This window comes from Lepidothrix coronata, unplaced genomic scaffold (assembly GCF_001604755.1).
Source record: "Lepidothrix coronata isolate B3197 unplaced genomic scaffold, Lepidothrix_coronata-1.0 Scaffold8, whole genome shotgun sequence".
In the NCBI taxonomy this organism is placed as follows: domain Eukaryota; kingdom Metazoa; phylum Chordata; class Aves; order Passeriformes; family Pipridae; genus Lepidothrix; species Lepidothrix coronata.
The window spans coordinates 779,770-803,308 of NW_016690188.1; the positions used below are offsets into that span (position 1 = coordinate 779,770).

General features: G+C 39.4%; 1 protein-coding gene across 1 annotated transcript; it reads left to right on the plus strand.

The window, feature by feature from the left end:
* The first annotated feature begins 234 nt into the window (after positions 1-234).
* DCLRE1A (DNA cross-link repair 1A) lies at positions 235-17,416 on the plus strand. The gene is made up of 10 exons (XM_017804108.1): positions 235-1,202; positions 2,830-4,086; positions 4,157-4,399; positions 6,073-6,206; positions 7,361-7,479; positions 9,140-9,283; positions 10,153-10,298; positions 11,321-11,475; positions 15,862-16,003; positions 16,639-17,416. The coding sequence occupies exons 1-10, from the start codon at positions 785-787 to the stop codon at positions 16,803-16,805; spliced, it is 2,925 nt and encodes a 974-aa protein (XP_017659597.1). The 5' UTR covers positions 235-784; the 3' UTR covers positions 16,806-17,416.
* Positions 17,417-23,539: the final 6,123 nt, after the last annotated feature.

Sequence of the window (23,539 nt, forward strand, 5' to 3'; positions counted from 1 at the left end):
CCGCGCGGCAGATTCAACACAGCCCGCCTTGTCCCGACCGGCGGCTTCTGTGTTTGTAAGGTGTGAAAATTGAGATGCGCCGGGACAAAGCTCAAACCAGCAATTTAAACGCTGGGATTTTTATTTTTTTTTCTGGGGATACTGAGGGAGGAGAGGAAAGCTGAGCGACAGCCACGGTGACGAACCTGCGGAAGCGAATGCGCGGCGGGGAAGGGGAGGGAGGTGCCCGCCCGCCATCCACGGAACCGGCAGGAGCGCCGGGACATCCCAGGGAGCATCCCGGAACGCTGTGTGGGTACCGGGACATTCCAGGGGGCATCCCGGGATACTCTGTGGGCACCGGGACAGTCCGGGGAGCAGCTCTGGGACACCCCGGCAGCGATTCCGTAGCTGAACTCTTCGTCGTTTTGTTTTTAAATCTTCCCGCTCGGGAGCGAGGTGTCCGGGCTGCCTCTCCCGAGGCCTGGTAGATGCTTAGGAGCGGGGAGAGCTGGAGGAAATGGCTCGTCCTGCAAGTCTTGACAGACTCGGGTCCTGTTTAACAGAAGTAGCAAATCTTCAAAGAGGAGCTCATTGAATTATTTTTTAGGATAGGATCCACCATGCTTTTGTCCCGTCACGGACTGCTGCGTGGTTTGTGGCCCAGTGCTGATTTTTTAATATGGGGTTCTGGGCCTTTTCCATATATAGTGAAGAGTGGAGGGAAGAGAAAATATATTAGCGGGAGGAAAGGCAGATTTGTTAACTGTTGCTTAAAAGAAAAGGGTGTATTTCCTGTGTTGCCATGTCTGAAGATGCTTTACTGGAAGAGGAGGACATTTGGGAATACAAATCTATTAGGAAGCAAAAGCAGCAAGGTAATTCACAGAGTGTCTCTACACCTGTGCAGGAAGTAAGTGATGGCAATGGTAAGCCAAAAAGAAAGAGAAATAGGAAAAAGAAATTAGTGGAAAAAACTGATACACCGCAGAAAACCAAGCAGAGATCACGGCCAAATCAGGATGTGGATCAATGTAAAGATGACAGTAGTGTGCACTCCCAGGAAAGCGTGAGTAGCCTGACGGAACAGAGCTCACAAAAGGCAAAACCCGTGCATGATGGATACTGTCCCAGCTGCCAGATGCCTTTCTCTTTGCTATTGGTCCAGACACCTCAATGGCACGTTGATGAATGTTTGGATACTCCAGGATCCATTGAAAAAGGTATGAATAGAGTAAAAAAAAAAGCCTTCGAAGAAAAGTTGGAGGTTTCTCACATAATGTTGCTTTAAACTTTGTTTTTCATATTTAGCTCAAAATCTGAGATAGTAGTTGGTATGATTTTTTAAATGTTGTTACTGATCAATACTGTTTTTGTAAAAAAATTTTGCTGCTTTGTGAAGAACATGGAAATCTGACATGAAAATCTCATTTTAAAATCTAATCTCAAAACTCTGAGAGTAGTGATAAAAGATTCATGGCTGTTTATCAAGCTCCAGTTTTAGTAGTTCACTGAAGAAAAAGGAGGTACATATTTGCCATTTAAATCTAAGGAAACCTGTTAAAATTACTAAGTCAGTGTCAGAAAAAAACCTTCAGTTACAAGGCTGCTACTTTTGACATCAAGTTTCTTTCTCCTTATGTATAGATTCTATTATTGTGTATCCATGTTGTTACATGATTTGCCCAGTTGTCTAAGGACATGTGGAACCTGAAATATACTAATTTACTTGAAATGTTTGCTCCTGGTCCAGTATGATTTAGAAATTTTATACAGAATTTTACATGAACGGTCTTGTATCATAACACAACACAGTTTTGTTTGGAGTTCTGTACAAGAGGAATAAAACTGACACATACCAATTTCAAAACTGATACATACCAAATTATAGTTCCATGGGGAAATACCATATCTGAACAGATTCAGGTATCCAATTTATGTCCTTAGTATACCTCGTAACTTTTGAAAATCAGAAAACATACAGTCAGGAAACTTGACTGAAGGCTGCTTTAGGTAATGCAGTCACTTTCCTTTTTACATCTTTGTAACTTTCCTTGAACCTTCTTCTTCAGAACAATGAAATGCTGATCCTTTAATGCTGATTTTGGCAGCGGTTTTAATTCAAGGCAGGTGTGTTAACACCTCACTACCATCTTTTACGCCCATAATTAGCAGATAGAAACTTCTTCTGATTGATTTATGCATTCACCTTAAAACCCTCAACAATTAAGCTAGCAAACTCTCAACATAAAAAAGCAGGAACAGCCACAGATTTTTTTTTTCTGGCATCTCAATGCTGAATATTTTTTCATGTAAGTAAATACAGGACTTTTTTTTTTTTAAATGTTTTATGTAACCCAGCAGACAATTTGAAATGGAATTTCAGGTTGATTCAGAACTGAGATTTGTTTTGTTTTGAAAAAATTGAGCAGGATTTGTTTATTATTTATATTTTAAACATTTGGCCTTTTTTGGTGCTAATGCTCTAAGCTTGTTGCTTGCATGTGAGACAATTCTAAATTAGAAGGTATATGATTAAGCTGAGCACAGCATTGAAACAGGCTTAAGTATTCTTGTTGTTAAAGGGCTGTATAATTCAGGCATAGTGCTGTATTAGCTGCAGGAGCTGTTTGGTTTTAGGTTGGAAGCATTCTCATTTCTACCCAGCTCAGGGCAGGAAGCCTTGGCAGCTTGAAAATTCCTTTTTAACTTGTGCCTTCTGTCCTCCAATGGCTGTATTTATAAGAAAAAGCTACTGGGTTGTGTGTCACTTGTGATTTTTGTTTTAATATTTATGCCAGCTATATTTGCAAAGATATTAACATTTCATCTCTATTTATCTTTACATAGAGTGTCCTGATGGTTTGCTTTGTACTTCTACTATTCCATCCCACTACAAACGTTACAGCCATTTTCTACTTGCAGCAAACAGAGCAGGAGATTATCTTGTAAACTCTTCAGGAAACACTTTGGAGATGCAGATGACGTGTTCTACTGCTGCAAAGCCCAGCTGTTTCCCCAGTCATGTAGAAGAAATCTCACAGAATGAGAAACCACCTAATGATACAAAATGTGTCCCTAATGATGACTGTGCGTTGATGGTACAGAGTTCACCACAAATGAAGTCTCCAAATATAATCAGTAAAACTACTTCCTTGTTTGCAGATGTTCAGAAACCTCAACAGACATTTCTGCTTACACAGACCACAGATAATAGTTGTAAATTTGAATTTTTTGATTTTGCATCCTCTCAAGAAAGTGAAAGAGGAGAAGATCTGTGTAGTCAGAAAGATGCAGGTCAGCCAAGTCTGCTAAAGTCAAAAGCGGACTTCAATGACTGTGAAATTTCTTACTCTCCACTGAGTACATTTGAGGAAAGTGAAGAGGAAGCTGAGGAAGAGGAGGAGAAAGTAGAAATGTCACAGGATAAATTATTCAAAGTGCAGAACTTGGAAGATGAAGACTCTAGTTCTGAGGAATTTAAAACATTTGATGAGCTTCTCTTACAGAAGAAGCCTCAGTATGAGCATAGCAAAACAGGAAATTTTGTAATTAAAAAAACCCTCTGTGAGGAAGTAAATACATTGAACCACCTGGATCATCAGCAAGGGGTGGTAGCCAGTGGGTCCTCTTTTACTTCTAATTGTGAGGAGGCTGAAGAGCCAGGATTGATTTCCTCTGCTGCCAAAGCAGGTAACACAGAGTCAGGAGGTGCTGGTGCCTGTGCTTTGGATTCTGCATACATGAGTTTTGCTGAAACATCATCACTGCTAGACAGAGAAGATGCTGGCTCCCTTCTGACACAGAAGAGTAATGTTTTGAGGGAGCCAAGTAACATTTTAACTAATACAGATAAAGTGACTGCCAATGCAATTGAAGAAACAGCTCACCAGAAGAGTTTGCAGACAGTAGCGGAGAAAAAAGGAAAGCTTAATACAGCTGCTGTGTGCTTTCCCAGCCCCAGCTCTAAGTCAGTGGCATCTCTTTCTTTAGCAAACATGAATGCTAAATTGAATCCTGCCAAAGAACTCAAACAAATGGATATTGGTGTTTTCTTTGGGTTAAAACCCAAAGCAAAAGACGAAAGTAAAGGAGAGATGTGGTTCAGTAACTCCCAATGGAAAGAGGCCTAGACAACAAAAAAGGAAAGCTGAGGGGTCTGTGGAAGATGTAGAAGAAGTTACAGAAAGTTCANCAAGTTCAGTAACTCCCAATGGAAAGAGGCCTAGACAACAAAAAAGGAAAGCTGAGGGGTCTGTGGAAGATGTAGAAGAAGTTACAGAAAGTTCAAGTAAAAATGAAGCCATTGCAGAAGTAAGTTCTGGTGGCCGACGAAGGTGGAGAAAAAAATTTAAAGAATTGCCTACTACAGGTGAAGGACCAAGAAAAAAATACTGCCCTTTCTACAAGAAAATACCAGGTAACTTACTTTCCGTAGAGGTTAATTAATTTTGGCTAGAGTGTTGTATTTTTTTTCCTAATTTTAGGCTTTGGTATTTTTACTCTTGATAACTACTTTCTTGAATTATTTTTAATGTATCCCTTGTTAATATACGCTCCTAATTCCTGAATTTAATCTTTTACATCGTTTCAGTTGTGCCTGAAAATATGGCTGTCAATAGCAATTACTTCCTTAGCACTAAGTGAAAAGAATTGAGTTTATTTTTGCATTTGAATTCAGTTAGAATAAGAAATATGATTTATTACAACTGTGAAAGCAAAGGAAGAAAACCAAGCAGAATAGTTTAGTTAAGAAAAAAGCCAAGAATTTCTCAGAATCTCCTCAAGCAGTTACTTAAATTACAGGATGATACCTCATATCCTCACAGTTCCGTTTACCACTGAAGCACTATCTTAGTCTTAGGAAGGTATTTGAAGAAACCAAATAGAAATACACTGGTAATCATAAGTGCCAGGCTACTACTTGAAAACTGACTTAAGTCTTTGTGGGGCTACATCAGTGCCATGAGTGCCATGGGTTCCATGGGCTTAGAGAATGTTGCCTATATAATAAACTTGAAGAGCAGACTCCTGTGAGTACAGTGCAATTTCAAAGTTGCTTTGTTATTACCTATGTTATCTTTATTCTGAATTTTGTTACTACGTTTGACTGGTTATCTATGTATATATAATGGGATGTGTTCATCCCCGTGGCCTGGTATAATTCAGCCTCCCTGAAGTTTTGAGTCTGGTATCGCTTAAACACTTGGGGATTTTTTGGCTTGTGATTTTTACTTAGCAGACTGCTGTGGTTTTTTGGGCTTGAAAATACTTGAAGTTCTAGCTGCAAGTACGTGAAACTATTTCTAGTTCTCCTAGAAGATCTGGGAAATTTGTGTAACAAAATGAAAAATATTTAAGTGCCACCAGCTGAATTAGTTCTGTGCACTGTTGGGTAGTTTTAAGAAAGTATAACCCAGTGTAAAAGGACCATTTGTCAGTATATTTGCATTTAAAAAAAAAAAAAAACTTTTGCAGAGATGCACAGGTGTCTTTATGCAACATTTTTATACAAACAGCAGCTCACTGAAAGCATACAATGGCAAATCAGGCATGTTTCATCTCAGCAGATACATTCAGAGACCCCAGATTGCTTGCTTAATAATGATGTGGTTGCATGCTTTAAGAGGAGTGTTAACTGTAGAATAATTGGAGAGTTGCAGTTTGATTGCAAAATGCATTCTGTTAAGCTGCAGTTACCTGTTTTATTTTGTGTTAAGATGTTGGTATTAGATTTCAGTCTATCTGAACCTTCAGAGATACCATCTAAATGTAGGTAAATGTGTTTTATTTGCTTAACCAGTTGCCATCTGTATAGGATGGCAGCTAACCAACATATTTGGGAGGCCTGTGAAAGCATTTATATGTGGATACTATGTGAAATTTTTATTTTAGTAAGTGAAAATCTCTTATTGCAACTGTTCACTGATACACAAACCATGTTAATCTTTAAATGGCTCCTTAAACTGTGTGAAGTGTAACTATTACCTTTTAATTGGGAAGAAAGCAAAAAAACAAAAGCTACTTCTAATTAGAAACTGGTTCTGAGCTATGGGTGTTCAGTGACTGCCTTCTCTTTCCTTTTTGCTGTAGGAACTGGTTTTACAGTTGATGCCTTCCAGTATGGAGAAATTGAAGGCTGCACAGCTTATTTCCTTACTCATTTTCACTCTGATCACTATTGTGGGCTAACAAAAAACTTCAGGTTTCCAATCTACTGTAATAAGGTAAGGTTTTTCAAGATTGTTAGATATTGTCCATTCTACATGCAAATGGAATCACTTCTGTACTGATGAAAGTGAATAGAAGATCATCAGTTCCATTGTTAGGTCAGTTAGGCACAGTGGTTATGTACAGGGGAGTCTGCAATTTGCTTGTAAGAAATCCTTACCCTGATTTGACTGATGAGCAGTGAAACTTCCCTGTCTAGATACCATGCAAACAATCAGGTTTAAAAGGATCTCTAGGGGTCATATAGACTGACCTCCTGCACAATGTGGGTCTAACTTCAAAATTAGATCAAACTGCATGAAGCCTTTGTCAGCCAAATTTTGAAAATAGGCCAGATTTCACTGTTTCCTTATAACCTGTTGGAGTGCTTACCCACTCTGAATTTTTTTCTTAGTATACATTTGAAATGCCCCTTTTTGCAACTTGAGATTGTAGCTTGGGGGTTTTTTTGTGTGCATCATGAAGAAGAGGCTGGCTCCATCTTCTCTATAACTCTACTCAAGTGATGGAAGTCTGAAATTAGATTCTGCTTAAGCCATCTCTTCTCCACATTAAGTAAGTGAGTTGTTTTAGCCTGGTCCTCTGTGTCCTGTGTTTCAGGCTGCTGAATGGCCAAGACTACCATTAACTGTCATGTGTCTAACCAGCTCTTTACTTGAAACATGGTAGGACACCTTACTTAACCCATAACCAGAATGTGCATCAAAAAAAGTGTTTATCATTTACTCTGGAAGTTTCCTGGAATGCTTTTGTCCCGTGTTGCCCTTCCAGTAGGTGTTGGGGAGCCTGCAGTCCTCCATGATAAGATCCAGGAGCCTCTTACCTGGAAACTTCTTCAGTTGTTTAAAGAAGGCTTTACCCACCTCCTTTTCTTGACTTGGCAGTCTTTAATATGTTATTCCTCCTTGTTTTCCTTCTCTCTGATTCCAATCCATAATCTGTTGGCAGGCTTTGAAAAGTTTCTTAGGACAGCTTTTTTCAGGTTGCTTTCTAGACGTGAAATGCTACTGAAAGGCTTGATTATGCCCAGGACCTTATAGTTTCTCTCTAAGCCAGACTGTCTGGCTTTGAGAGCTTTTGTTTCTGAAATAAACAGGCACTTCTTTTGGATTTTGTTCTTATCCCATTTTAAATCTTTTTCCTTTTTCAGATAACTGGCAATCTGGTGAAGAGCAAGCTTCGAGTCCAAGAGCAGTATGTCCACGTGCTGCCCATGGACACAGAATGTACAGTGGATGGGATCAAAGTGTTGTTGCTCGATGCCAATCAGTAGGTATCATTGCATTTGTTGTGGAAAATTTGTATATATAGAATATTAAAGATAACCAGCTGTACAGATGCAGTTTATGTTTTCATGATCTTTAGGTTTTCAGTGGATCTGAGAAAGTAAGGATGAAAATACCTGACATTCCTGAGGTGACTTAGTAACATGCATTTTCACTTCAGAAGCGAATTAGACATGTAGGAGCCTAAATTTCTTGCAAATAGTTAACTCACCTATTTCAAAAGCTATCTTCAAAAATGAAACTGGCTTTTTTGAATTTTAGTTTAACTTTATTTTGTTTTGACTACATTGAATTAACCATTCTGAGTACGTTGTATTAACCAGTACGTCGTATTAATTAGCTCCCTAATTTTATTTTGAGTACATTATAGTAGCCACACATAGCTGCATAATTTTTATGCTTGTTGAGGGGTAGAATGATTTTTCTGATGGTCTGGACACTTTTTGTTTTTTTGGTGTCTAGTTGGGAACATAGTAGATTTGATTATCAGATACCTTAGGCTTCTGTAACTTCAACTGACAATAGGGAAATCTTGAGCTAAAGAAAAATGTGGTACTTTGGATCCCGTGAGAGACACAACATTTTTAAAACTGAACTTCAAAGAAAAGCCTGTTGAACTTTGGAACAAGACTTCTGGATTCGGTGGTAAAGGGTGAGATTTTTGTCTGTTGCACTGGCACTAACTGGTAATGCTGGATTTAGAGTTCAGTAGCACCAATCCTGTTCTCTTGCCTTTCTGCCTCTTGGTACCTTATTTGGCCATAGGCTAGAGGAAAAATCCCTTCCCTGCAGTATATATATTGAAATGCAGGACTGTGTCATAGCTGGTTTGAATATTAGTTAGTGTAGGATTTGTTTGTAGTTGGAAAGATAAGATTCCATGAAGTCCTCTGAGAACCTTTTCTAGGAATGAAGGAAGCTTTGTTGCTTGTGTAATTTGGACACTTCACATTTTTCCTTTTTGTCTCTCTGATCCTCTGCTTCCATTTAAAAGGCATATATACCTTAGGTACAAAGATCAGCTTCTTGGAGAGTTCACCAGTTCTGTCATTTTAGCTCTGATTCACGCCAGTTTTTCCTCTTTTGAGATTTTGTTTACCCTTTGCAGATGGGTAAACGAAATTCCCACCACTTGCAATGGGACTACTTAAAGTAGTCCCATTCTGGTTTTCTAGTCTGAGCTCTTGCCCTTCAGGTACCAACTGCAGAAGGTGCAATGGATTTGCTGATGCCAGCAAGAGAGTTTGTATTCATAATCATGGAATTCTGGATGGAGAATAACATTTAAAATCTGCAAAGAGAATTTAAAAGAAAATACTTCAGTAAGTCCTGAAGGACCACAGTTGAATCTGCAGTAATACAATTCTCTTTCTCCTGAATAAGAATGCTGTTTCTCTTTGCTGTGTTGTTTCCCGTTTGAATCAAGCAATAGAACCTCAGAGATTGCAACTGAGGCAGCATCTTTGTCATACATAGAAGATGGGGCTTGATTGCTTTGCTGCTAAATTAGGCTGCATAGTAGCTGTGATTTAAAATGCTGTTCTGCATACCTTCCTGCTGCTGCAGGGTGGTCTATCTCTTAAGGCATTTTACCAGTACAGAGAGCTGACAGAATTTGTGTGGGGATTGTTTGTTTGTTTCAGTTGTCCAGGTGCAGCAATGATCCTTTTTCGTCTACCCAGTGGAACTGTTATTCTGCACACGGGAGACTTCAGGGCAGACCCTTCCATGGAACGCTACCCTGCTTTGGTTGGTCAGCAAGTCCACACCCTGTACCTTGATACAACGTAAGTTGTCCTTAAACTGAATTTTTTTTTAGTTTACCCTTACTCTTTTCAGTTTAGTGAGACTTTATATGAACCAAATAAATTACATTACATTACTGTTTTAACACTTATTTAGTGTTAAATAAAAACAGATATTTATTAAAATTTCATGTACGTGTAACTTGTTCAACTGTTATGCTGTTACATGAGAGAATGAAAGTGGGTGGTGGAAAAGATGCTGAAGTATTTGCTCAGATGACCATATTATTTACAAGTGGTATCAAATTCTGGCGGTCAGAACTCACTACAGTGTTCAGCTCTAAAACAAGAGCTTCATGGAACACTGGTTTTCTGTGGATTCAACTCTGTTATGAAAAGAGGTGTGGAGGAATTCAAAGCCAGAAGAAAGCTTGAATCGGTTGTCCGAGTTTTTATTAGACCTTTCTCTGACTCATGTATATAAAATTGTTTTTCTGTGTGTGATGACTAATGCCCCGTTGCAGACTTGTCTTTCTGTTCCATATGTTTCTGTGAATGAATAATGCCTTATGTTATGGTTTCTGTGTATGACAAAAAATAGACATAAAGATGTAATTAGTGTGTGATACAAATATCCAGCTTGAAAGAGCATTTGATATTTATAAAGAAGAAATTGTAGAATTCAGTGTCAGGAAGTGAATAGTGGTAGAGAAAACACTGGTATGCTCAGTGTAAATTTTGTTGCAGCAATTTCACCTGGGTACCTCAGTGTTTCTAGTAAACTGAAATTCTAAAGAAGAATAATGTCTTTTTCATTTATTGTATGTATGCGGTTTTGAGGGCCTTCTTGATAGTTTCAAATGCCTTTTGTTGTGTAATAATTTGTGTTATAATTTGTTTCTCTGCCCCAGATACTGTAGTCCTGAATACACTTTTCCTGCGCAACAAGAGGTGATCCAGTTTGCTGTCAATATTGCCTTTGAGACAGTGACTCTAAACCCACGTACTCTAGTTGTCTGTGGCACTTACTCCATAGGAAAAGAAAAAGTTTTTTTAGGTATGTAAAAGAAGTGTGAGGGATCAAATAACTAAATAAATATCTAAGCTAGGGCTAAAAGATCTCTTTCTTGAAGACATAACAGGTCGCTTAGTCTGGATGTTCAGATATTGTGTAAAGAAATTAAATATGTGTAATAATCTTACTGCTATTTTTTTTAGATTTCTAGTCGATAAGATTTAGTTTTCTGCCGTGTTTACATACCCCCCCTTCTCCCCCTGAATATACTGGCAGCCAGTTTGGATACTAAATGAGTGAATGTATTTAATTGATTGTGGTGAGAAAATTGCTAAGGGCAAATAAAAAAATAAATAAATGAGCTTTTGTGACATTTTTGTTGTTAATAATTTCATATCATGAAGAAACAGCAAAAAGTAGTTCTTAGACTTCTATTTTGAGTTTTTCCTTTCAGGTTTACATCATGTATTTTCTTAAATCATAGCATCACCTGCGTTGGAAGGGACCACCAGGTTGCTCAGGCCTATTGTAATCAGTTTTAATGAAATCAGTTTTAACAGAGCCTTTGCCAAACCAAAGCACACCTTTTCTGACTTAATGAAAATCTTGTGTTCTGTGCTTCACTCAATTATAGCGTTAGGAACCAACAGGGTTGCCTAAATGTACACTCTAGAGCAGGCAGCTGTGTAGCATTTGTGCTTTTGTGTAAAATCATCAATACAAGACTTACCCTTGCTGAAATTTAGTCTGTCTTTAATGTGGGCTATTTGTCACATCTTCCAAAAACTGCATGTTTCTGACATCTTTGGAATAAATACCAGTTCACCTCAGTGATGTTTTACCAAATAAATATGACTTAGAATTTATCAAGGTACTTCTCTTTCCAATTGTCGTACAAAATTCTGCTGCTAAAATATCGGGGGAGAGTTTTTTAACAGCCATTACAGGTTTCTCTTCTTAATTAAAAATTATCTAGTAAAATAATTAGGAATATCTCCAAAACGAAAAAAAAAAAAACTCTTTTATAATTTTCTTTATCTGATTTCTTCCCAATTATCCTAAAGCAATTGCTGAAGTTCTGGGCTCAAAAGCAAGTATGTCCCGTGATAAGTATAAAACACTGCAGTGCTTGGAGTCAACAGTTGTTAATTCCCTCATCAGTGTGGACTGGAATGGTTCTTTGCTTCATGTTCTTCCCATGATGCAAATTAATTTTAAGGTAAGTTCAGAAAATATTCTGAGTATTTCAATAATATAACCAAAATATTTTGATTAACCTGCTATTAAACTTCTTGTGGCTTCTCCCAACCAGTGCTCTGTTTGGTGCTTTTTAATCTCTTGTCGGATCATATTTATTTAGTGTAGTTTTGACATGTAGCAATACATTGAAAATGAAATGCAATTAAACATTAATAACTTCTCCAAACATGATATGGTGCTTGTACAAGATAAGATGAGGCTTGTTCAAAGACTTGCTCTTTGGAGGCCTTTTTGAATTAGATTTATGTAATGACTGCAGGATCTGTCCTATTAGCAATTAATATATTGTGACATGGAGTCCCTATTTTCAGCCTTTTACCTGGTCAGATGTAGGAAAAGACTAAAAGGATTTTCTGCATGTGAGTCTCTGTTTTGAGGCAACCTGTGAACATGACCAACTTCCAAATCCGGTGTCTGGTAAAAAAGAAATAGGTTCTCTATTCTTCTCAGTCCAATTTCCCTGCATTTATAGCCATATTTTCATCTTTTAAAAGAATATTCACTCTCTTTCTGTGCTGATGATTTACATGGGGATAAGGTTCCTTGAAAATCAATGAAAACTCACACAGAAACAAATATATGCACTGTAGGACACCTTGTATATACACATACTTTAGTTTTTCCACACACAATCTTCTCTACTATTTGTAGCAAAAGCAAGTAAACCATTTTATTTTAAAACATTGTTTCTTCTAAGTAGTTTTCAAATGCACATTTTGGTTGAGATTTGAGTGAGTTTTTGTTGTTGAGAGTTTCTGTGGAGATTTCTTAGTTAGGAAGGGTGACTAATTCTTGGGTGTTCCTAAATAGACTACAAAATACTAAATGGCATTAAGGTAAAGCAGCAGGCTCTAGATTAAAGGTAACCTGTAAGAAAGAGGAAAACAGAGGTTATTTATGCTTTACAGACTTGGATTCATTTTCCTGTTTTGCTTCAGACCTGCTGTGCCATCTCAAGCAAATCTTTCAGAGCAAGATGGTATTTAGCTGCAGGACTAGTCAAGGTCAGAGTTGACCTAAAAAGGAGAAAAAGAGTCTATATGATTTGGATGGGAGCTGCAGGAGATGAAACATAATATCTTAATGTTTTAACTTTGTTCTATAATGTTTTCCATGGTGGGGCAGAAACTGAGTAATGGAAATGTGTATGGATTTATTTTTAATGTGTTGCCTTAACCAGTAATATGTTTTAGTTTCTTCTGCAGATTTCTGGGTTCTTATGTGATGCTGCTGTCACCTGTCCCAGCATGTATGGCATACTCACATAGCTGACTTCCAGGGTGTGATTGTACCACAAGGATGTCTAGACAGCTTTCTTCTCAGAGAGAGGCAGTTGAATCACGCAGGGTCTCACCTCTGAGAACAGGAGGTTCTATATGAATCTAAAGCATGACAGAAGTGATGCCTGGACCCTGGAAAGGGCCAGTAAAGATTAAAGGGACAGTGATCTAGTGGATTAGAGTCCTGATCTAACAGCAGGGCCCTCTGGACTGGGGCTTTGACCTCACATGTGGAGTTGTTGAATGTGGTCTTGTGCTGTCATTAGTGAGGTTGTGTCCATGTAAGCTGGGAGTGCTGTGTAGACTTCCAGAGTGCTAAACATCCAGTGGGGCCAGCAGCTAGATAAGTCCCTGGGTGGAATGTATTATCAGTAAAATGTGAGGAATATTAAATGCTTAAAGATGAGTTCATATGACCATTTAGCTTGCTTCTGCACATGAACTCAGCAAAGACAGTATTTTAAAAATAAATTATCTGATCACTTGCAATCCCGTTCTAGTTAAAGGACGGTGAATGATATCATCCTGCTTCTACAGACCATGTAAATGTTGATGCCATCATCTCTAGTTGGATATTTTTTTGTCTTGTTGGGTTATACAACATACATTTTTCTTGATTTACTGGCTCATTACTGGGAAAGCCAGGTTTTTTTAGTGATCCTCATCACTAAATGCCAATGGTTTCATTTTCTTCTGGGTCTTTCCTGCCTCTTCTATTTGATCCTCAGCCATACTCAAGAACATAATCCTACTTTTTAATTGGGCCAATTTCCTGCTCATGTAGTTTCAGATGTGAACCTACAAATCCATGAAATAATGAATAAACTTTTTGTGTTGTTGTATTACTGTTGGATTGGGTTGGGTTCTTTGTATTCTTTTGTGGTTTTTTTTCTATGTATTGCTCTGGCTTTCTTGAAGAGTTTGTTTGTTAGGAGGTGATATCAAACTTTCTTCAGGTGCTAGCTTGGTCAAAAAGTGAGATGATATGCTGTACATTCATCTTGTGGATATTCTAAATGAGTAACATTCAGATAAATTTTAAAAAATAGAAATTATGTCTAGTGAATTTTAAAGTAAAATATTTATAAAAATAAACCTTTCATTGCAGCAAAATTGCAAGTGGATTTGATACATAAAAAGAAAATATTTTAAAAAATCAAAGAGATGTGATTTGTCACTACGGTATTTGGTTGTACCCCAGTAAAATACAGGGGTTGCTGTATGTGCTGACAAATGGCTGTTCTTGAATAAGCCAGATGAGTTTAAGTGGTCTTAGGGTTGATGGTAAATTAAATATTTAATCATGTTTGAGTCTTTTCCTACCTTATGGAATCTGTTTGTGTATACTGCTGGCTTTAGCAACACTGTAGATAACAGGCTGTCATGGTGATTGAAGGAGGTTGATTTAGCAGTGAAATATATTTTCCGTTTTAAAAGGATGAAGATTTAGAACAGTGTTGGCAAAAGCAATAAAAGAAGAGACTGGAATGTGTATTTAAAGGGGACTTGTTATGAATAAACACCGTAGTAATTTGGTTTGGGGAAAGAGACCATCTTTTCAAAAATGTACGCGTGGTTCTTTTGCAACAAATAATTTTTTGTAAGAGTCAGCAATTGAGGCTTCTGCCACAGGAATATGCAGTGGAAAATTTCAAGAGAACTTGTCTCTGTGGGTCTGTGAACCTCTTTTAGGCTGCTTAGCTCTGTAGTGTCTTGTACTAGGATTGAGGTGAGACTTTCAGAAGTGCCTGTGATCTAAATGCACAAATAATTTTTTATAAGGTTGAAATTGCATCCTTAATGTGAATGTTGTACAGTTGATTTACAACAAAATTTGAAAGCAGATTAGCACTAGTTAATATAATAATCATTGTATATGAAGTACTATATTTAGATTTCATTAGAGCAAGGGGAGCAAATATGTGAATAATTACCTTAAGCTATGTTAATCTTCCCAAAATGAAGTGCGAAGGACAATTAGATTGCTGTAGTTATACCTTTAATCAAGTGAGGACTGAACAGTTGCAGTGTATTGAGTCATGGCAGTGAGCCATAATTCCTGTTGCTGAATGAAGTGTGTGCTGGTAGGCTTTTGTTAGTCCTTTATGTGCCTTCTTTGATGGATTCTGTATGTTGCTACTGTACATTGTACTGAAGGTGTTTTTACATGTGGCAGTGTCACAGGCAGCTTTCTGCTGCCCTGTTTAATAGTTTTCAAGTGTCTGACACATTGGTTAGTGTTCTATCAACAGCCCATCTATCCCCCTCTGCCCTTCTCTTTTAATCAATCTTTATTTTGTAATCCTCTTCCTCCTGCTAATAAAAAGTTTATGATTCTGAATTCTATAACCTTACAGGACTTTGAAATGGAGAATGTGCCTTTAAGATTTTTATAGAGGACACATGAAATTGATTTTCTATTTTTAACTTGAAGTCATACCTACTTCACTTTATCCAGGAATAGGATTGTATGTTCCTTATACCTGGAAACTTTTTCAAGTTAATTTTTTTAGAGTGAAAGGATGAGAGGTGGTTTCCTTCCTGTCATGAGTGGAGATTTGGTAAAGCATAGTTTAGTCATGCACTGACTTGCTGCAATTTTTTTGGGTAGCTTAATTAACTCTGGGTGCTTCTGGGTGTAAACAAGCGTTGGGATCTCAGTGGCACAAATTAATCAGATGATTTTGAACTGAAGCAGCTTTCACCCCATTCTATCTCCCACTCAGCTGCAAGAGTGCTGACCTCCAGCTTAGAGGGGAAAATTAATGACTTGGGGAGCAAGATTTCTAAGAAGATGTGATTTTACCTTATATATTCTGATCTGTAACACATAGCTGTCCTTATGCGCTTAATTCAGATGAAGCAATTGAGATCTTCAGGGACAAGCTGGTTTGCAAATGTGAATATGTATCATTAATAATTTCAAGGCAGATGATATTTAAAATTAAAAAGATAATAACACATGAAAATAAAATGTAGTCTGAAGCCTCTCCATCATGAAATCTCCAATCTTTAGTCTAATTAGCTATTTATTGGGTTTAAGTATATGCTATTTTTTTTCACAGGGCTTGCAAGATCACTTGAATAAGTTTTCTGAGAATTTTGATCAAGTTCTGGCTTTCAAACCTACTGGGTGGACCTACTCTGATTCATGTCTTTCTCTGACGGATATCAAACCTCAGACAAGAGGAAACATCACCATATATGGTATGAGAGTGACAAAGATTTAACTTTATGTGGATGCTTTTCATATTTTTTATTCTGGAAAATCCTACTGTTTTTTGTAACCACTACTTTTTCTGGTAACTCATTGAGAAACTGAACAGGTCTCTCCAGGAGAGATCTGTGAACTGAGTAATCAAGAACAGCATAAATGCAGATTTTTGCATACATTTTGCACCTCTCCTCCTCATGCAAATAAAAGCTTTCATCTGATACATGTAGAGACTGCAGGAATGGAGTCTTGGCCTGACTGATGCTGGTGGCAGTGCAGTTCCAGAGCCAAGATTTCATTCCATGTCTTACTTGTTTTTGACAGACTGGGTCTTCCTCTTCCTCTTGGTTTTTATTGGTGGGTAGAGCTGAATATCTTAATTTGCATTTAACCAGGTGATTGATGTTGCTCAGTTTGCACTGATGAGTGACTTGGTGACTTAATGCAAGGTAATTTTCCTAGAAGGAAAGTTGGGGGTTTTTGTTTTACCTTAGCTATAAACTTTAGATCCCAAATAAAAATTTAAAAAAACTTCTCTAAAGTATTTCTTAGCTGGAAAGTTTGCAAAGTGCTTTAGCAAGAAGCTAAGTAGACTGACTTAGTAGACTGTGATTTTTTTTCATTTCAGGGATTCCTTACAGTGAACACAGCAGTTACCTGGAAATGAAGCGTTTTGTTCAATGGTTGAAGCCACAGAAAATCATCCCCACTGTAAATATTGGTGACTGGAGAGCTAGAAGCTTGATGGAAAAGCATTTTAGAGACTGGATGATTGAGGACAGGGGGCATAAATAAATATAAGGAAGAATGTGTAGTTCAAAGGAGGTCGGCTGGAGTGGGAATTTTGAGTTCCTGTAAATTTTATTTATCTTCTTTTTCCACAGAGCTTTGTTTAGGGAGGACTAAACTGCTATTCTCTGAGGAAAGCTGAATTTGGAAAAAGAAAAAAAGGCACCTTGCTTTCTTGTGTATCCACTACTTTTTCCTCCCTGTAACTTGAATTTTATGCAAGTGCATATTTCAGGTTATTTTTGTCTTACGTATTTTTCCCCATTCTTAATTTTTCTCAGATTATCAAGTTGTGCAGATATGTAATGCTGGGGATGAAACAGTCTCCAGGCTAATAATTTCTGAACATAAGTTATTGTAATGAAAGAGACAATACTGAGCTTATGTCACATGGTGTCAACTCAGGCTTCAGAGAAGCTTGTTTCATGAGGCAGAACTGGCTATTGTGATTTAAATCTTGTAAACAAAACTTACCTTATGAGAGAGGATTGACTCGGGCTCTTGTAACATATGTACTTCAGAAAATGGTTTTTATAAAAGACATTGCTACTTACATTCTGCTCAGGATTTTTTGCTTTTTTAATTATCTTTTTTTAAAATAAAGAATATACATGGTGCCTGTGTGTTCTTTCTGAGCAAAATACATTTCTCCTCATTACTGTAGCTGCTAACCTAAGAAACCTGTCTGCACTGTCTTTGGTGAAGGTGCTGTTTATGTTGCTTGTCTAAGGTTGCTCCCGTGTCCTGGTAGTGCCAGTTCTCAGCACCTGGTCAAAGCTCAGAAGGGGTTCCTTGCTGTGTAGTCCCCATTTGACTTTGCAGGGCTGTATATGTACAGGTTTGTCACTTGAATGCTGGAAAACTGAGAAAGGCAGACACAGTACTGGCATCTGAAAGGTAAACTTCACTTGGCATTTTTTCCCCTGAATCCTACTGGATTATCAGCGCCGCTTTTTCTGTATCTGCTTGGTATTTATGCTACTGAAGTATGTGGTTGCATGCAGGCACACTACTAAAGTTTTAAGCACTAAAATAAAAACAATTCCTAACTTCCAGGGTTGAATCACATGTAAAAATCATCCCTCAACCCCTCAGAGTAGCTTGTCTGAAATCTTCAATGCCATTTTTTGTTGTGAAAACATTTTTTTTAATGATCAATGTAAGTATAAACAGATCCCCATCTTTGAGTGGCGAACTCTGTAACATGAAGTCACTTATTTGTCCTGTGAGAGAAATAACTGTGAGAAACTGATGGAAAAAAGATTCTTTGTACTGAAAGAATTGTGAATCAGTATTTCGCTGACATATACCATTGTAAATGCTTCAGTTTAAATTTTAAGTAGTTAAAGGAATCTGAAGCTTTTGTTTTACCTCATGCATTGTGCTAGCTAGCTATCAAAAGAACTAGTAACTGTCTTGGACAGCAGTGCTCATTCCTAGAATTCCACTTCTTTTCAGAGGTGTATGAAAAAGTATCTTTTATGGCTCTTGCAAATATCAAACCTGAATTAATGCCTTCTACAAATCAGAGCAAATTTGGGGATTCTGTTTGGCAGGCAATTGATTCTAGAAGTTGAATCTTTAAGGAATTATGCATGTTTTTTTTGGCCTTCGAGGTCTTTTTCCTGACTAATTTTTGCACCAAGTATGAGGGGCTGGAATAAGCACCCCAAAGTCAAATCTTAGTCACAACTCTGACATCTTCTTGCTTCTGTAGTTGCATTTTCAAGAATGACTATTCCTACAGAGAGGGAGTACAGAATCATAGAATGGGTTGGGTTGGAAGGGGCCTTAAAGATCATCTCATTCCCACCCCCCTGCTGGGGACAGGGACACCCTTCACTAGACCAGGTTGCTTATCCAACCTGGTCTTGAACACTTCCAAGGATAACACAGGTATGTGCGTGGGCTCACAAGAGGCTAATTTGCAGTTCCATTAGTTTGTACCAGTCAGTAACACAGAACTAAAAGAATCTGGCTTTCAGCGTGAGGCACCTTTTGCCTTCTATGGCTCTTTACCTCCTGCTATCAGTTTGTACCCTGTTACCCAGAAAGAAGAGTTGGGTCCTTTTTAAAAGCAAACTCATGTCTGAAACTAACCACAAAACTGTGTGTCTTGGAAGACACTGACATTGGCATCTGCTGGATTGACCCAGTCAATCCTGCCCTGATGTGGAACAGATGGTGATGGGCCTCACTTCAGTCAGCAGAGCAGAAATGGCTTTAGTGCTTTAGTGCTGGGGTCTGTTTCCAGTTGCCTGCTCTGCTGTAGGTATTTCTGCTTTCATTCCTCCCTCTTTCTGGTTTGTATTTGCACTTCCACTGGCTGTTTTTTGTGGCTAGATGAATTCCGCAGCATTTCATCCACCTTCATGTTGGGACATCTCTGTGTTACCCAGTTACTTGGCCTCTTTTGTATGGAAAAAAGTCTTTTCAGAATCCAAACTCAGGAATAAGTTATTTTTGTTCTCTTTATTGTAAAGGAAGAAGATTAATAACAGGATTAGATTGCTTAGATTGCCTAAGTGGACATATTAGCAGATGTGGAAAACTAAAGAGAACTAACAAGAATTTTGTGGGAAGATTTTGTATGACAGGACCTTTTCCTTTGTCTTGGTGATTCTGAGGGACATCTCTCTGACCTCAGCATGTGAAGTCCCCTGGGGAATGCAGAGCTGGGATAAACCCAATGTCAGTGTTATTGTGCAGGTGTCATTAATTAGGACTTAGGGCACGGCTCCACTTCTCCTAATGGAGTAAATGTTTCTTTTAGTCTTTGAGCAGTGCTGGCATTAGAGATACAGAAGTGAAAGCATCTGTTATTTTGGTTTAGAGAGGAGGTTCTGACTGCAGCAAAGGTACCACCTTTTCACAGTCAGTAGATGGGGACTTTTGATCTCTGTGGTGTTAGAGAAAGACCACACCAGGGTACCCTGGACAGTGGGGTGGATGAATCAGTCTATGTTCTTAACCTCACATCAAATGACTCACATACTGACATGAATAATACCGGATTTTACTAAAGCAAGATGGGCCTGTGAACATCTCAGATGCTCTTCCAGTTTGTCTAATGCTGGCAGACTCAGGGCAGAAGGCAAAGCAAATGAAAGGGGCAGCTGTAACACTTGCTTGATCAGTGCCCAGAACAGTTTTCAAAGCCAACCACTCTAAAGAATCACTTTGTATTTCCCATCAGGACTCCTGCTCTGATTACATATCGCCCCAATAGGCAGATAAATGAGCTAAAAGCAACTCTGTTTGAAAAGGGTAGCAGGAGGGGAGAGGGGAGATGAGGAGAGCAGCTCCCTGGCTGTGCTGACTCAGGCAGTGGGTCTCAGGCTGGCTGTGATAAATAGGAGCACCCATGGCCCGTGGAGGCTGCTGGGGGGGCAAGTGCAAAGCACTGCAGAATAAAAGCATGTGGGCAGTTAAAGAGAACTTCAAGGTGCCAGTCTCTCTTTACACCTTGATGTGAAATAACAATTGATAGCAACTTGGAGTGGGGAAAAGAACTGAGATGCCATTGGAGTGGTTAAAACATTTCTCTTATTTGATGAAACCTGTCTGCTCATTTGAGCTTAGTAAAGGCTATTAAGATAAATTGCCATCTGAGTTTTTTCTTTGCTTTTTAAGATAGTGTGACTTCAGATACATCCTTCATGCAATTAGGGATTGATTTTGACTGAGACTGTGTTTTGAATTTGAAGACTGCTTCAGGGGATTATGTGGGAGACTTGTTACCATGTCAGGGCATAGATGCAGTTATTGCCTTGATGTGTTTTCTGTGTCTGAATAATTTTTGGTGAGTTTTCTTTGGTAGGGGACAAAAAGCAGGTGAATTTTGAGAACAAGAGAATGCAGACAAAACTTTCCCATTCTTCCTTAGCTACAGAAAACCAGCTGCTGCTCATTTCAGAACCAAAACAGATAAAAGCATCACTTTTGAGGGTGGTGCTTTATATGTTTAGGCTTTATAGTCAAAGGATGCAATTTTAAATTTTATTCAGTAGCCACCTTTCCAAATCAACTCTGTTTGCAAAACATTCAGTGTTAATATTTGTAAAACACATAGTATTAGTACCTCGGGGGAAATATGACAGGGATGAATGAAATTCACAGAAATAATTGAAAATTTGTCAGTGCCAACATTAGAAATTGAAGCTCCTGTACTGAAGTTTCACATCTTGGTTCAGATTATAAATGTGCATTTGGAGTGCTGAATTTAATGCTCTCCGAAGCAGTGCAGAGAAAAGCTAGAAGGACCCTACAGCCCTCTAACAGAAATGAAGGGACGAGGCAGTCTGTCACTGTTTGCAGATAAGAAAAACAACACAGGAGAGCTGACTGCTGCCTTTTTGCTGAGTCTAACCAGCTCTACCTGCTGTCTGTGGGCAGGAGTTTCAGTACAGGAGCAAAGGCAGAGTCCTGCACAGCCTGGAGGCCTCCTCTCTTTCTCCTTTCTAGTCTGGATCTTTACCCAGTGCTGTACAATGGCACCTTGTTATCAAATCTCCAGCAAATACTTTGGCACGGAAAAGGCTTTTTCCACTCTGTCACATCTGCTCTGGTATCTCAGAGCAGATAGGGACTTGTTTGTGCCAGTTTCCAATATGTTCTTATATAAAACAAACTGTTTTTAAAACCTCTAAGCTTTCCCATTTGGCATTTGAATTTAACTTCATTCACCTTTACTTCTATATATTGTTTTGGTTGTTAAGGCCAGAGGAGGAAAAAAGTTCATCGTCTCAGGGAAAAAGATACCAGTGGTGCACCTGAGGAAAAGGGGACATGAGGACACAAATGTGAACAAGGGTGACTTTGAAGCCAAGTTCAGCTAGACCAGGGCTGACTGTGAGGTTCTACATGTGCTGACTCCCGCTGCTTCCCACCCTTCCTGGCTGCACATCACCTTCCTCCCTGCAGAGACAGTGATTTCAGTGAACTCTGTTGTGAGAAGCAGATTTTTTCTGACCACTCTGGTCCTTTGTCAGCTCCTAGCAGAGAACTCCCCAAATGTGGCGGTGCCAGCAGCAGGATCTGACCCACTTTTCAGCTCCTGTTTCAAAGAAGAGAAGGATCAGAGCATTTATCTCAGCAGGGCTTCCTCAATCAGAGAAAGGCAGGTTGGATTTCACTTGTTACTGAGGCTATGTTATTTGTTTGGCTCTCTGCCCTGCTCTTGGTCACATCTCTTGCCTGAACAAGGGTGGTAAAGCTGAAATTCGGTTCTTTGTGCTGCTACCCAGCGACCATCTGAGGAACTGAGCTCTGCAGCACAGCAGGAGCCTGGTTTTTCTCTAACGCCTTCATGATCACTCAGAGCCCAGCTCATTCCTTCCTGCTCTTCTGCAAGGGAGAGTGTCTGTGGGGCCCACAGTCAGGCAGGGGAGAGCACCATGCCACAGGATTGCTGGGGCAGGGACTGAAAGCCCTGGGTGGGCAGAAATGGGGTCCTGGACCACAGAGAACACCCGGAGGGGGTTGAGCAGAGCTGTTATGGACTATTGGTGCCCTCAGGGCCATAGCAAACACTTCCAGTTAGTGTGTGAAGGTTCCTGATTTTCTGCCATATAAAATCCAAAGTATTCTGTATTTGACAAAGGAGTGGCAGGGGAGGGACAAATGCGGCAGACAGTGGTACACTTAGTGACAGCTCATTAGGAAATGACTACCCAACTGCCTGAAGAGATTGGTGGGGTGGGGTGTCCCCTGCACTCATTTGGCACAACTCACAACACTGGAAAAGCCAGGCTGAGGACAGCAGGGTGAGAGGCAAACAAGGCAGGGCTCTGTGGAGCTGCTGTCAGCAGCAGCTGGGAGTCCACATCCTCCCTGCAGCGGTGCACACACCAGCACCACCAGCAGACCCCCCCCACCACTTCAGCGGGAGTTAGTCAGGGGCATTTTGTCATTCTAAGCATTTCCAAACCTCCTTTATGAGCACCATTTGCTGACAGTGTCTTGGCTTCATCCTATCTCGAGGACCAGGGCAGGAACCCGACATAAACATTCCCTGCTCCATAGAGACCGCAGTTCAAGATATGACAGCAGCTCTTAGGTCCATGGGCTCTGGATGGGGCACTGCAGGAAAATCTGATGGCCTTCGTTCACCTGGTTTTTACACCAAACACAACCAAAGGAACAGCTGCCATCCACTCAGCCTGATTCCTCCCACTTCAAATACAGCCTGAGAGGAGTTGCCAGTCATCTGCTCCCACCTGTGAATGAAACCAAAAGGACTGGGGGACACCCTCAGGCTCATAAAGTACCTTATCCACCAAGCAATTCAAATCAAGTAGTTTCCTTCTGTTGACAACCCACTTCTTTCTTCCTTTTTTCTCTTTCCACATTAATCCCTGGAGGAGTACTAATTTCAACTGGAGATCCTCGCTTGCAAATCAGAGCCTAAGCCAAAGGCAGAGAGAAAAGGTGGGAAGGACTATGAGTGTATCTGTAATAAATATATCAGCAGAGCGTGCTGGAGCGAATGAAGATCTGAGAGGGTTGCAGATTGCACCAGCCATGAAATGTGATGCTTAATCAATTAGAGAATTACACAGCAACAGAAGCGAATGGTCAGTGGCTTCAGTCAAATCCAGCAGGTGTTTGGGCTCTCATGTCCCAGTTTCGTGCCTTTCAGCTTGCTCCTGAGATGTTCATTCAAGCAAGCAGCTTGATTCCTATGCCTGGGGCCAGCAGACATCTATCTTACCTTTGACTGCTACAGATCTGGCTGTTCA